This window comes from Sarcophilus harrisii, chromosome 4 (genome assembly GCF_902635505.1).
Source record: "Sarcophilus harrisii chromosome 4, mSarHar1.11, whole genome shotgun sequence".
Lineage (NCBI taxonomy): Eukaryota > Metazoa > Chordata > Mammalia > Dasyuromorphia > Dasyuridae > Sarcophilus > Sarcophilus harrisii.
In genome coordinates this window covers 177,728,719-177,745,200 of record NC_045429.1, presented here as the reverse complement: position 1 = coordinate 177,745,200, position 16,482 = coordinate 177,728,719, and the positions used below count along the sequence as shown (strand labels likewise).

General features: G+C 31.5%; 1 protein-coding gene across 9 annotated transcripts in view; it reads right to left on the bottom strand.

Moving 5' to 3' along the window:
- Window positions 1-16,482, bottom strand: part of TBC1D32 (TBC1 domain family member 32) — a 175,792-nt gene that overhangs the window by 56,051 nt on the left and 103,259 nt on the right. For 7 of the 9 annotated variants that reach the window (XM_031964344.1, XM_031964343.1, XM_031964345.1 and 4 more), the window contains 2 exons: window positions 13,718-13,843; window positions 4,440-4,541 (listed from right to left, as the gene is read on the bottom strand). In XM_031964344.1, coding sequence (XP_031820204.1) covers window positions 4,440-4,541; window positions 13,718-13,843 — 228 coding nt within the window. The remainder of the gene's footprint in view (window positions 1-4,439; window positions 4,542-13,717; window positions 13,844-16,482) is intronic. The other 2 variants (XM_031964341.1, XM_031964342.1) reach the window with 1 other exon arrangement.

The following is a 16,482-nucleotide window of genomic DNA, read 5'->3' as shown; positions in this document are numbered from 1 at the left end:
TTGGAAAACATTGAATTTATTTAATCAGGCTTTTTAAAGAACATCTTTCATATTAAAAAAAAAAAACCTTTTTTTTTATTTGCATTAAATAGATAATACCAAACTGTTGTCCCATGGGCAACAACTACCACCACCAAAAACAGTGATAAATCATGAAGATATCTAGAGCCTTAGGCTAACAATAATATCAACTTCAACATAAAACTAAATTAAATATTAAATAATCAACAGGAAGCCATTTTATTTTTTCTAGTAAGTAGCACAAATCAATTACAGCCTTTAAGGAATTTTAATTCACATTCATTATAAATATATGCCCAGAAAACAAGCTGAAAAGCTAACATCTGAGATACCATTTGGCAGAATTTGGAAATGATAGAAGGACAGAAAATACATGAATGTTCACTGAATAATCCATATTGTTCAGTATTTAGAAAACATGCATCTTGAAACATTAATTGTTCATTATATCAAAAAAATTACAACTATATAAAAGATAGTAATTCTCATCAATAGACATTAATAGAAAATATGACTTCCACTGGGAATAGTTAACAGTTTATCACAGTCTGTCTTCCTCAAATTTTCCAATAAGTATCTATCTAATGCATATATGTTTGACATTTCACATATACCAGTGTCACTGGAATTCTATGTGAAAATTAATTCTTACTGGAATAGTTAGGGGAAGCTTCATGAAAGTAGATTTTTGACTTCTTAGATGGATCTAATTTCAATAGCTCAAGATAAAAGGAAGGAGACAGAAGGTATTGCTTAGACAGTACTAATAAATTGAACATACAACTAAAAATCTTCTAAGTCTAGTAAATTAATAAGCAAAGATTGTTTTTAAATTGAAGGTGAAATAATGGAACTAAAATTTTAAAGGTAACTAATAAATAAAAACAGGACTATGAAGACCAATAAACCTGAAAAAAAATATTAACTGAAATGAAAAAAATGAGGAAGGGAAAAACATTAATAAAATCCAAAATAAAAAAGGGAAATAAAAAAATATTGTTTCAGATTATATGGCAACAAAATAGGAAACTTTAAAAATGAATGAGTTATTAATAAATTAAATGCCAAAATGTGCTCAACAGGAAAGAGCTAACTTAACTAAAAGGCTTGAAGAACGAGAAATTGAGCAAGGAATAAATTAGATTTCACAAGAAAATTTAAAATGACTGAATATCTACAACTCCCAAGCTTGTTGGATTTAAATATGATTTTATCCAAATATATAAAAGAATAAATATTTTTATGAGGTAGTTCTTAAAATTAAGAAAATGGAGACAAACTCCCACTATGACTACAAGAATTTATTCACTAAGAGTAGTTAAGAAAGATGAAATTGTAAAAAAAAAAAAAATACACATCTGATTATATACATTTTTTTTAAAAAAGGACACACACACATATCATAAATGGAAGAAGAAAACTTGATTTCTCAAATTTTTCCATTAAAAACCTGATATATAATATCCAAACTGACTAGAAATGTTAAATTTAAACTCATTCCCTAAAAGGTAACAGGATAAAAATAAAATTTTTATAAAAAAATTTATAAATAAAAATGATAAAAATAATTTTACTCCCCCCAAGTAAAATAAATTTATAGATATAGAAAAATAGATATATATCAAACATCACCAGCCATTTGAAAAACTGGGAAAAGGCAGCTAAGTGGCATTACAGATACAGGGCTGGATTTGGAGTCAGGATGACTTGGGTTAAAATATAAACTCAGGTACTTCTTAGCCGTGTGATTCTATGCAAGTCACTTAATTCTATTTGCTTCAATTTCTGAATTTGTAAAATGCTGATAAAAGCTTATGCCTCCCAAAGTTGCTGTGAGGATAAAATGAGATACTTATAAAATGCTTTGTAAAATTTAAAGTATTACATAAATGCTAGCTAATAATATTACTTGCCTGTAGTCAAAAAAAGACCTGAAATAAAATCTGACCTCATCTACTTTACTAACCTGTGTGAACTTGGGCAAGTCATTTAATTTGTCTGCCTTAATTTCTTTAACTGTAAAATGGGAATTAAAAACAGGACTTACCAGTGGTTATCAAAACCATTTGGTATTGGCTAAGAAATAGACTAGTTGATCAAAGGAATATGTTAGGTTCAAAGGATAAAACAGCCAATAACTTTAATAATCTAGTGTTTGACAAACCCAAAGACCCCAGTTTTTGGGATAAGAACTCATTATTTGACAAAAATTGCTGGGAAAATTGGAAATTAGTATGGCAGAAACTAGGCATTGACCCACAATTAACACCATACACCAAGATAAGGTCAAAATGGATTCATGACCTAGGCATAAAGAATGAGATTACAAATAAATTGGAAGAGCATAGGATAGTTTACCTCTCAGACCTGTGGAAGAGGAAGGGATTTATGACCAAAGAAGAACTAGAGATCATTATTGATCAAAAATAGAAAATTTTTATTATATCAAATTGAAAAGTTTTTGTACAAACAAAACTAATGCAGACAAGATTAGAAGGGAAGCAATAAAATGGGAAAACAGTTTTACAGTCAAAGGTTCTGATAAAGGCCTCATTTCCAAAATATATAGAGAACTGACTAATTTATAAGAAATCAAGACATTCTCCAGTTGATAAATGGTCAAAGGATATGAACAGACAATTCTCAGATGAAGAAATTGAAACTATTTCTAGCCATATGAAAAGATGCTCCAAGTCATTATTAATCAGAGAAATGAAAATTAAAACAACTCTGAGATACCACTACATACCTGTCAGATTGGCTAGAATGACAAGGAAAGATAATGCGGAATGTTGGAGGGGATGTGGGAAAACAAGGACACTAATACATTGTTGGTGGAATTGTGAATACATCCAACCATTCTGGAGAGCAATTTGGAACTATGCTCAAAAAGTTATCAAACTGTGCATATCCTTTGATCCAGCTTATATCCCAAAGAAATCTTAAAGAAGGGAAAGGGACCTGTATGTGCACAAATGTTTGTAGCAGGTCTCTTTGTAGTGACCAGAAACTGGAAACTGAGTGGATGCCCATCAATTGGAGAATGGCTGAATAAATTATGGTGGTATATGAATGTTATGGAATATTATTGTTCGGTAAGAAATGACCAATAGGATGATTTCAGAAAGGCCTGAAGAGATTTACATGAACTGATGCTGAGTGAAATGAGCAGGATCAGGAAATCATTATATATTTCAACAATAATACTATATGATGATCCATTCTGATGTACTTGGCCATCTTCAACAATGAGATGACCAAAGCAGCTCCAATAGAGCAGTAATTGAACCAGCTACACCCAGCGAAAGAACTCTGAGAGATGACTATGAACCGTTACATAGAATTCCCAATCGCTATATTTTTGTCCACCTGCATTTTTGATTTCCTTCATAGGCTAACAGTACACTATTTCAAACTCCAATTCTTTTTGTACAGCAAAATAATTATTAGGACATGTATGCTTATATTGTATTTAATTTATACTTTAACATACTTAACATGTATTGGTCAACCTGCCATCGGGGGGAGGGGATGGGGCGAAGGAGGGAAAAAATTGGAACAAAAGGTTTGGCAATTAATTGCCAATGCTGTAAAATCACCCACGCATTTAACTTGTAAATAAAAAGCTATTTAAAAAAAACAAAAAAAAAAAAAAACAGGACTTACTTCCCAGGATTTTTTAAAGGACCAAATGAGACAGTATATATAACGTACTTAGACTAGTATAAATATATATATATATAAATGCAAAGTGAAATAGCCCAGAAGTTATTACCACAAACCTATCAAACTAAGAAAAAAATGGTAAGAGGAGGAAAAAAAAAACCCATGAAAGTCTTGAAGACTATTAAATTCCTCCTTACATTCTTACATAACCCTATTTTTTTTCAATTTCCTCATAATCTTTAATGTCTATCAAAAAAATAAGAAAAAAAAAGAAAGAAAAAATTAAAGTAGTTTATTGTGATATTGATGAAATTCTTTGGTAAGATTTTTACTGAAAGTTATTCAAAAAATCCAGTTAAATAGGTTTTTAAATTTAATTTTCAGTGTTACCTCTAAGAGGAGGTATAGAGGAGAGAGGGCTGATTGCAGAGTCAAGAGTCAAAAGTTGGTTCATGTCCTGCCTCTGACATATATTGATAATATGGCTAGGAAACTCATTAAATCTTTCAGTGCCTCCAGCAATTATTTAAGACTAATTTGTAAAATAGTTGTGAGTTGTTGGTTAGAGTTTACTCACTGGGAGCTCTTTATATCAATAAATGCACAGGTTCAGCCTACCATTTGAAATGTATAGTTTCTATATTAACTAATCCTGCAAACTAGGACCTGCATCCTTTTCTCAAAAAATATTACTGCTCTCACTAAATTGTATAGATAAATGTTTACATTACAAATGGAAGTAGAATGTTTACCTTTATAGTCAACAGTAGGAAAATAGCAGTCAGATGGATTTTCAGTGATATGCAACACAAACTTTTCGAACAATTCTGCCAACACTGTAATAAACAAGAAAACTATTAGGATGTTAAAATTATGAATGAAGTATGGTAATGAATCTATAAATTATAAACACAGACAACAAAATAATTTGAACTGTTATATAGTTAAATTGTGAAAGGTAGAAATTCACAACATATACTGTTTTGAAATGCATAACTATTCCAATTTAAGTTAAATTTTAATAACTTTAATGATAATCCATTCAACTTAAGACTTTTGAAAACAAATTATTTGCAATCTTTAGGTTCTTCGAGAATTACTGAGAATTATTTTGATATGAAAAAAATTAACATTAACTAGGTATTAATAATATTTACACATTTAGGAGTGAAAAAATTCCTTTAAGGATGGACTAGAATAAACATAATTTCACAATTTTTAAATACTGCATTATTACATTTTTAAAATATAAAATTAGAAACCAGTTATGTCTGTTCATGGTAACCATATTGAAATGAAAATCAAAGGATATCTTGCTCTTTGCTACAATTAGCAAAAATTTGTACTTCTTGATTGAAATTGTTCATCCTGTATAAATATTGTTACTATAAGCATAGTATCTGTCCAGCTGGGATAAAAACCAAAGCAAACATAGAAATGTAGTATAATGTGAAAAGACCTGCATTTCCAAAGCAGCTCTGCTATTAATGACTCAATGGTAAAATGACTGTAGATTTCATTTTTCTCATGTGTTGGAGGTAAAGAATAAGGCTTAAGGAATGGAAGACAGATGGAAGATTGTGGTTGTACTTGAATCATTAGATGAATAAGTCTCTTCTAATTCTAAATTTTATGATCCTATTTATAATATCTCTTTTAAGTACAGAACATTGGGTTGGGTGTGAGGAGAGAGATAAAATTTAATCCTAGTTGCAGTGGCAAACTCCAATGTTCTATCCTGGCTTCTCTTCTATTCTTTCTCTATATTCTCTCACTTCAAGATTAAATTAATTTTGTAGATTTATCATTTTCTAGGCAAATGATGCCACAATCTGTCAACATAATGCAAAACAGAACTTAGTATTTTTCCCCCTGAATTTCCCTATTTCAATTAAGGACACCATCCTTCCAGTATCCTGAGCTTATAGTTTCAACATTATGCTCAATTCTTCACTCCCCTCCCCCCCTTTTTAAAACTATTTGTCAATTGTCAAATACTGTTATTTCTATCTGCACAAAATTTCTTGGCTCCTTCTTACTATTTACATAGTCACTACCTTCTTTAAGACCTTCATCAAAATCTCATTTGGATTTCGGTAAATAAGGTTAAATAGTTTCTCTACCACAATTATCTCCCTCCTCCAATCATCTTTTATACTCTTGCCATTTTCCCGAAATCTAGGTCTGATAACATTACAATCCTATTCTTGACTCCAGTAACCAAAATCACCTTCCCCCTCCTCACACTGCGCCTCATTGATAAAATAAAAACTCACATTTGCCCTTAAATCCCTTTGTATCCTAGTCTTTCCCAAACCTTGCCTTTTCCTCACAAAGTCACCTTTATCAATAAATAAATATTTTGTACCTACCACCAAGCACTGTGCTAGATGTTGGAGATACTAGTTCAAAGAATGGGAACAACCTTTATTCTCAAAAAGCTTACATTCTAATGGGGGGGGGTAAAGTATGGGAGTATAAGTATATAATTATACAAAGAGATGTGTAAACTTATATTTAGAATAAATAAAAAAGACTAAATACAAATAAATAGAAGTAAATAGTAGGTAGTTTGGGAGGGAGAGAACTAAAGTTAAAGGAATTAGGAAAGGCTCATGCAGAAAGTGAAGCTTAAACTGAGGACTGAAATCAGTCAGGGAGCACATAGGTGAAGAAGGACTGCATTCAAAGTTTGGGGCTGCCAGTGAAAGATATGAGGCAAGGGGAATAGGTGTTACTTGTGAGGAACAGTATTAATCTTTGAATTATCAGCATAGAAATGATAATTAATCATAATTAAACTTAAGGAATCAACATGGTCACCATGAGAAAGAAGATAGAGAAAAGAGGGGTTCAGAACAAAGCTTTGGAGAAATACCTACAGTGAAATTTTGATATAGATTATCTAAAACTACTGAACAATAGCCACAACAAAGACAGTTTAAGAATACTTAATCACATAAAAAGACAACTAGAAGAATGGAGTATCACAAAAATCCAAAGAGGATAGTAATCAGGAAGAGAAATTAATCTTGAATGTCAGAAACTAAAAGAAGGAAAAAGTAGGAGATGAAAAGAACTAGAGAAAAAGAAGTCTGACTGAATGTATGGAGGGGAAAATATGGAGAAAAGACAATGTTTATGTTTGCAATAACTTCTAAATGAAAAAAGGAAATCAATTAGAGAAGAATAAAAGGATTGTCTTGTTACAATGAAGGTCATTTCATTTTAGTCATTTTTTTCTTATTTTGCATTCCAAATTTTCTCCCTCCCTCCAGACTCTCTTCTACCCACTGAAAAGCAAACGATATGAGTGAGGATCAATGTGAAGCTGCTTAGCCTATATTAATGGGTATCAAATGAGTGTAATGATGTGACTAATTCCAGCTCTATTAAGTATCAGATGACTAGGAGAAAATGACATAGATGATACAAGTAATCCAGGGTTGAGACTTGAAAAAAGATAAGTAATGAATCTCAATAAAAAATATATATATTCTCTGTCTTCAAGAAAAGTTGTTGCCAGCTTGAAGAGATCAGAAAAAGCTTCATAGGGTATAAAAATATGCAATAAAATATTCTGTCCATTGAAAAAAAGCATACATCTCTAGAATTACCTAAAGAGATTACCATAACAACTATAAAATAAACCAGTTATATACAGGATAAATAAGAAATAATTTAAAAAGGGAAGGAGCTAAAATTAAAGGCTTCCTACCAGAGGTAGCACTTAAGCTAATACTGAGGTAAAACCATGATTTGATACGGAGGTTGGAAGGAAGAACATTTTAGTTACAGGAAATAGCACAGAGGCATAGAGATGGGAGATGGAACATAATATGTAAAACACAGCAAAAAAGTCCAGTATGACTGGACCACAACATATGTGAAGATACTTGGTAGCTGGGAAAGTCACTTAACCCCTGTTTGTCTCAGTTTCCTTATCTGTAAAATGAATTGGATAATGAGAGAGTAAATGACTCCACTATCTTTACCAAGCAAACCCCAAACACAGTCACAAAGAGTCAGATATAACTTCAAAAACTGAATAACAGAAGCAACATATGAAAAGACTACATAGAAGGTTCTTATCCCACCTCTGTTATTTATACTCTTGTAGCCATGCACGTCACTTCATCTCTCCAAGCCTCAATTTCTTTATGTAGGATAATGCATGTAGTACCTACTTTATTTCTACCCTTAATTCAATATTTGGAAAGCACCTCACCAAGATAAATATATAAATGTCAACTATAAGTCCAGTAAAGCCTTACAGTCTACATGTTAGCCTAGCTAAGTGTAAAAAGATTTGATCCCATGTGACAATTTTTTTGGCTACAGAAACTTATGAAAACATCAACTAAGGTGAAGAGGGTTTGTAATCAGCATCAATATAGATAGAACATATCAGCTAAAACTGAACTTTTGAAGTACATGGATTAGAAAAATTAGATCTGTGCTGTAGGAAGATGAACCTGAAAGAGGTACTTAAGATGAATAGGAGTAAAGGAAAAGCTGGGAATGAATTAATGAAAGCAGAGAAGAGAGTTCAAGGCATTCAAGTAATAAAAGTAAGAAGTAATGAGAGACTGACCTAAAGTACTGCCATAGGGATCATAGATTTTCAAGTAGAAAAGACATTAAAATCATCTTATCCAACTCCTATGTCATTTTATATATGAGAACAGTAGACAGGGTCCGGTGATTCATCTAAGTGACAAAGCTCATAAATGGGCAGAGTCAAGATTTGAAACCAGGACCTATTGTTTCAGATTCTGCAAATTTTCCCCTCCAAATAAACCACTAAAATAAAATTGATAGGTCATGAAAAAAGGATGAATTCAAGAGATATTGCTTAGCTAGAATCAGCAGTTTCTTGCAATCAATTGGATGGAAAGGGCATATTTTTTCATTGCTTTATGCATTTTATTTTTACATACATGATTACACTTTTAACTTTTCTTAAGAGTATCTTAAATTCCTGTACTTCTTTTAGATTTTTCCAGAATTACAAAGATATATATATTTACTATTTTCTTAACAAAATGGTCAGCAATTTATTAATATTGTTTGAACTTATATTACTTTTCATTCATAGAAATGTAATTAAAATACATTTATTCCTCATAATTATTATCATAACTATTAAAATATTTACAATATATTCACATTCACAATGCTAGATAAGGTAATTTCTATTTAGATGGAATATTTACTTTTGGGAAATATTAATCTAAAAATTTTTGTTCTCAGTTTTAATTATTTAGGCTTTAAATTTTTTCATGCTATGCTACTTGATGGACATATTGGTAAGGTACATTTAAATTCTGTACTTTAGAAGAATTTCATATTTTTGTGATGAACTATCTTAGAAGTACTTGATCTTAGCAGACAGACAAGGAGTCAAGTGATAAAATACAGAAAGTTATAGATTCACTGTTTAACGTGTATGTAAATTGAAAAGAAGATGTATTATATAGAACAAGGGATAAAAAACTATACACAGGATAAAGTGGAAATAACAGAAAAAAAAAGCATATGGAATTAAGAGGGGAAAGCTTCCTTTAGAAGAAGAGAATTTTAACTGAGACTTGAAGAAATCCAGAAGATAGAAATAAAGAAGGAGAACCTTCTTGAAATAGAGAAAAGTCAGTAAAAATGTTGAGAGTTGGGAGATGGAAATGTCTTGATTGAAGACCAAAAAGATCAGTCACTTGATCATAGAGTACGTAAGAAGGCCAGAAAGGGGAGAAGGCAGTGAAGAATACTTGATTTGTATTTTGCTTTTTTTCAATCTTCTTTGCTGAGGATGATACTTAAACTAGAGTTAATAGAACAATGCAAGTTGAGAAGAAATTGAAAAAATTAACAAGAGAATGCTTGGTAGCTTTCATAAAAATCAAGTTCTTTAGTTTATATACATCACTGAGAACTTAAGGAATTTGTAGATCATGGGACCATAGAATTAAATATTTCCATTGACCTTTTAAAGAGTCTTGGAGGTGCTATAAGACTGATTTTCAAAAACTGCTCATGAAATTAGAGGCTACTAAACAAACCTGTTTCCATTTTTAAAAAATCATCAGCATTCCTAAAAAAAAGAAAACCCTCTGTTGTATTGAATATTCCAACTTTATCTCTGGTGATAACAGCAGATAGATCACAGTCAGTGAATCAAGAAATAAAAGAAATTGAGGGAAAAGCAAATGGAGTGGGTCCTTGAAAAGATTAGTGAAAGCTGGTAGACATGGTATACCAGTGGAAGGCCTACTGTATTTTTTCTCTAGGTCTCATGTTACTGTGGAATGTGGCACAATGACAAGAGACCTTGGGAAAAAAAAAATAAGATGCTTGTGGTTGTCCCGGGTCTTGATTTATCATAGTCTGGAACCAATGCAAGAATCAGGAAAGTCTCCAAGATGAAAGCTATATATAGTCAGATTTAATCTTTCACTTAAGCCTATCTGAACTACACCAACTGAATCAAATTTAAGTTCTCACCTAAAGGGAAAAGGAACTAGTGAATAGAAGTTATTATACTTACAATTTATCAAGGAACATTTATTAAGCACTTTCTATGTGCCAGATACTATTCTAGGTGATGAAGATACAAATACAAAAATGAAATAGTCCTTGCCTTTAAGGAACTGTCTTTCTGGGGAGAGAAAATATACACACATAAATAATGTGTCATTTGTGAAGAAAAGCAAGAAGGACAATTTCATTAGAATACAGGAAGAGAAGAAATATGGAATATCTCAAAAGTCAGTACAATTTTAAGCTTTAATAACTGAAAATTATTTTAAATGACAAAGAGTTTGAATTTGATGCCAATTATAATAGGGAGACACTAAGGTGCATTGAGAAAGTGATGAAAATGGTTATTGAAAAAATATTTCAAATAATGCTCTGGCAGCCAAATAGTTGGTAGATTTGAAAACTAGGAGCATTAAGGCAGGGAGACTTAATTAAAGGAGTGTAGCAAAATCCTGGTGTTGAGGGGTTTCTGAACGAGGATGATGGTAGCATGAATAGAGAGGAGACAGAATTGAAGGATGTAAAGCCAGAATCAACAAGATTTGGCAATAGATTGGATTCACTGTCGTGGTATAGTTCTTTCAGTCATGCCCAATTCTTTGTGACCTCATTTGCGTTTTCTTGGCAAAAATAATGAGTCTGTTTGTCATTTCTTTCTATAATCCATTTTAAAAATGAGGAAACTGACAAATAGATTAAGTGACTTTCCCAGGGTCACACAGATAAGAGTCTGAGAAGAGATTTGGACTTGGAAAGATGAATCTTTCTGACTTAGGGCCCAATCTATTACATCAAGAAGGCCAGAATAAAATCCAGAGACTCTTAACTAGCTGTATGATTCTGGGAAAATCACAGAACTTTTGTCTGCTTTATCCATAAAATGGGAATAATAGCATCTACTTCCAAAAGTCATTTTAAGGCTAAAAAGGAAGCATTACAAATAAAACATTTTTCAAATCTAAAAGTACTGCACAAATGCTAGCTATTATTAAAAATATTTTCCTATGATAAATCTTAACTGTAGTATTCTTTTCCTTTTACATAATGTAATTAAAAAATGCAGGATCTGAAGTCAGAAGACCTGAGTTCTTGAACCAAGAGGATTGGACCTCTTTGGTTCCCTTCTAGCTTTCAAACTATTAACCTATGATCTTAATTTAAATTTTTATTTAATGCTATTTAATTAATTTTAAAATTGGGGGTAAATTTTCCCATTTGTATCGTTTTGATCTTTGTTAGGCAGGAAGAAATCTTTGTTATTATATAATCCTATAGTACAATGATTACTGAAATGGACTCTCTAAAAATATATTTCTGTTTTTTGATAAATTAATGTGAAAAAAGTGTACTATAGCATTTATAATTACTTTGTTGGCATTAAGTAAAACATATTATTTACAATTTTTTTGAAAACTGATGAAAAATATTCTATTATTTTGCTTTGAATTTTTATCTTCAACTTTTTACTTACCTAACAGATAACATACAAATTAAAATCCCTAAGGCATGAATGTTGACATTCAGAAGCTCTTTTATAGTTTTGAATAAACAAGGATTCTATTACTGATGCCAAAACTTGTTTTCCTTAATGTCTTTCTATTTTTACCATAAGCAAATATTGAGGGAAAAACTTATTTCAATGAATGACTATTCCAGAAAATATACTGCATTCAGATAAACTGGTTTGTCATTACTATTTGCTCTGCAAAGCAAATTACCATTTCTTAAAAACAAAATTCACATTATTGAAGTACTGAGGTTAATAAGAAGTATGAAATTAGAGTATCAACACTTTTTTGTGATAAAGGAAAGCCAATAAAATGTATGAAACTTTGAGGATTGTATAAATGTATATGCCATCTGCATACAGTCTTCTAAAATGACTAAAAAGATTATAATTTTTTTATATGATTCTAGTGGAGAAACTAAAGTCTTTCTTGCATCCTGCCATGAAGTCTATCAAACATGCAGCTTGTGAACCATCAGCATATAAACATATTTAACATCCAACTTCAGTTGTGAATCTTTCCCATCCAATAGTAGAATGGAAATTAAGAATATATATATGAGATGGGATTAGCTAGTTAGTTAGCTCAATGGACAGAGCACCAGCCCTGAAGTCAGGAGGACCCGAGTTCAAATTTGGTCTCAGACACTTAACACTTCCTAGCAGTATGACCCTGGAAACTGCCTCAGGAAAAAAAAAAAAAAAAAAAAAAAAAAAGAATAAACAGGAGAAATAGGGATACTAAAGTGGAAGAATAGATATTGGAGCTCTCTCAGATGTTGTTAAATGAAATTTTCTCTGAAACAATAACAATTAAACTAAGCACTCAGGTGTACCAGCAATTCTTAAGACCACAATATAAGGTATTAAGTCGTATAAAATAGAAGAGGAATGAAAAATGTTATGTGAGTTTAATAAATTTATATATCCATCTATGTGTCTGAACTGATTCATTCTTCAGTAAAAGGAGATGCTTTAAAGTCTTTGGTAGAGTATACTAATTTTCAGTGGTATTTTATTATTGATTTTAATTTCATAAACTGTTAAGCCTTAAGCAGCATACTTATTTATATTTGCTTATCTGGAAATTTCTGCTTAGAAATACCAAGTGATATTTTTGACATTTTTGAGCACAGATAACATGTATTTTAATAAACTACTAGAAACTGAGAAATGTAAAATTAGAAACTGACTTGTTACCCCAAAATCATACAAATGTTTAAGTAGTGTATGTATAACAATGAAGATTTGTGAGAGTTTATCTCTGAAATCAAAAACATATGCTGAATCACTTCAGTAAGTTTTTCCCCTTCATTTTTTTAAGGTTGAAAGGTTTTGATCATTATTAAGAATGAGGTAGGTGGTTAGTTAGCAAGAAAATTATTACCTAATTGCCCTCTGAACCAAGTTCCAATTCTCTTGACATACAAGGCAAGCTGTAGGTATGCAATAAATACTCCTTTTCTAAATTTACTCATGAGCATTCTCAGCAGTAAATGAAAGTAATATGACTAATGGCAGTGCCTGGAATTTCATAAGCTTTTAGAAAAATCTTCATAGAAGCCAGTGCTGTTTTATCAGACTAACATAAAATTAACTCTGAACAATGCTAACAGAAAATTGTTTTTTTTTTTTTTCACGTTCTCAAGCACATATTGGGACTTTGTTTTTACATATTTATTAAAATCTGAACACATATAACATATCTCTAGTTAAAATAGATATTCATGTATTAATTTGAAATACTTTGTGGGGTCTGGAGCAGAAAACAAGTAGTCAATATCTAAATAAAACGATAAAAGATAATTTGCCACATTATAATCAAAGACACCAGGCAATTTCCAGAGAGTGGTTTTTCACTGTCCATATTATCCAGATGTCAATGACATTCATGCAGTTTTTCTAGTCAATTTAAGTTCTCTTTATAGTAGTCATGAGATTCTCTATTTCATTTCAACTGAATGGCCAAATTCCTCTAAAACTCACCGACTCCGTTGATGATATTAGGTTTGGTCCTCATAGTTTGGCAAAACTGTATTCTGCAGTTCTCTATCCATTCAGCTTGTTTTTCAGAAATCTTGCAATGTAATAAAAGTTTTCCAATATCACTCTCTAATTAAAAAGAAAGACAATGTGGTGTTATTCTCATAAGAAAATGAAACATCAAATGGAAATAAGTAACATAAACAACTATAAATCATAATATGAGTACACGATGTTTTGTGAATAAAATACACTTCCCATTTAAGTATGATTATATCTTGAAGAATTATTTATATATTTCTATACATACAAATCCACAAGTATTTATTTGTAATTATAACTTTCTGAAACTAAATACTTTAATGTAGAATATGTTGATAGCTAAAAGGTACCTTATGCACTATTTTGTTCAACTACTTCATTTTAAAGATAAGGAAACTGTGACACAGTGATGTGCCATTCTCTCACTTATTGTTCTTTCCTTGTCTCCTGGTTCCTAACCTATTGCCTATAAAAATGCCTATGTCTCCCACATCACAAAAATGCCCTCATTTTAGCCTTTCCTTCCTGTTCAATATTGTTTTATAAACTCTCTTACCTTTTGTATCTTACCTCTGGAGGAAGGCCATTTACAATAAGTATTTTCACTTCCTCTCATTCTTTTCTTACCTTCCTACAATCTGGCTTCTGATCTCATCATTCAACAAAAACTATCATTTTCAAAGTTAACAATAATCTCTCAATTGCCAAATAAAATGGTCTCTTCTCAATTGTCATCCTTCCTGACCCTTCTGCAAATTATGACACTGTCAAGTCACATTTTTCACCTTGTTGTGCTCTTTCTCTCTAGGATTTTGGGTTACCACTACTCTCTTGATTTTCCTCATACCCATTTGACATCTATTTGACACCTGTGTTGGATCCTCATTCAGATCATACCCACTAACTCTAGGTATCCTAAAGGGCTCTGTCTTGGGCTCTCTTCTCTTTAACCTTTATACTACTTTATCTCATAAACTCTCATGGATTGAATTATCATATCAATGCTGATAATTTTCAGATCTATTTATCAAATTCTAATCTCTCTACTGACCTTGTCCCCCTTCTCCAAATGCTTTTCAGTATGTTAAACTGGATATCCATTCGACATTTTAAATTCAACATGCTCAAAATTGAACTCACTAACATTTCCCCTAAATCCTTTCCCTTTCTAAATTTCCCTGTTACTATCAAAGGTATCACTATCCTCCCAATTTCCCACTTAACCAAAGTGTAATCCTTGACTCCTCACTTTTTCTGACCCCTCATAATGAATCTGTTGCCAAGGCTTGCCTTGCAGCATCTTTTGAAAACTTTCCCTTCTCTCTTCTAACCTTTGCAATCTTTATAGACCTTATATCCCCACCCCTCATCCCTAATTTACACATACATATATATTCCTTGTCTTCTGGTTGTTCCAAAAATAAAATACTCAGTTTTAGGCATTTTTCTCCAGCTCTTCCCATGCCTAAAATGCTCTCCTTCCCTCATCTCTATAGCCTTCCTTGCAAAGCCCAGTTAAATTCCACTTTTTAAAGGAAGTCTTTTCCAATCTTTCCTAATTTTAGTGTCTTCTTCCTATTAATTATTTCCCATTTATCCTAAATAGCTTGTTTATTCATATTTGTTTTTATGTTTTATGTTGTAAGCTCCTCAATAGTAGGGAGTGCTTTTTGCCTTTCTTTGTATCCCCATTCTTTAGACCAATTCCTGGCACATTACCGACACTTAAAAGTATTTATTGCTTAATGGAATACTCTTCTAAGAGAAATATGCTTTTGATTGCAATTTACAGTTCTGTTTCCACCACTTCAAGATCACTAATACTTGTAATTGTTTACACACCAACTAATGTAATCTTGCCTTTTTATTTTGTCTGCACATTTTCTAATATTTCATGCCAGAGATTCATGCATTCTGACATCTCATTATATTTTAGAGTTAAATTATTTTTGTAATGTAATAATAGACGACTTCTTTTTCAGGTTGGCAGTGATTCCATTTTAAGTATTATTATTTTTTGGTACACTGTTATAGATTTGAAAAAAAATAACAGAACTTTTGGTAATACAGTATTCAGTAGTATATCATATGCACAAGTTGCAATGAACAAGTACAGAATGATGACTTGACAATATGCTAAAGCTTTCAACTAGCTTATATATATCAAATTAACTGAATTTTGGCTCACATTAAATGCAACTGTTTTATAATATGTATTATTCAAATTTCACAGGAATGGTAGGAAGGGGCAAGAATCAAAGAATATAATCACCATCTCATGAGCTCTGCATCTGGAACTCTAGAAAGGACCAGGACTTGGGTTAGGCAACCCCATTCATAATTGCTAGAGGGGTAGACATGACCCTAGTTCAGTGTCCCTTGTCAGGAATGTGGCAGGAACAGAAAAGACTGAAAAACAGCTCAATTCCAGCTTGGTTACTTCAGCCAGGACATTGGGAGTAGGCTGGACACATTAGGATCTCAATCTCAGACACAACTTTAAAAAAAGCCTGAATGGCATAAGCATTTTCCCAATCTTAGAATTTCAAAATGAATAACTGTCTGATATTCAACTTGCAAAAAAAATCAATTTATAAACACTGCTTCTGGCCAAAAAACTTCTGGCATAGATGTTTCAGAAGAATTTTGGACTGTGTAGGAAATTAGATAACAAATCCTCCCAATTTTAAATTTTACGTTCTAAGTGTGAAAACATTTAAATATTT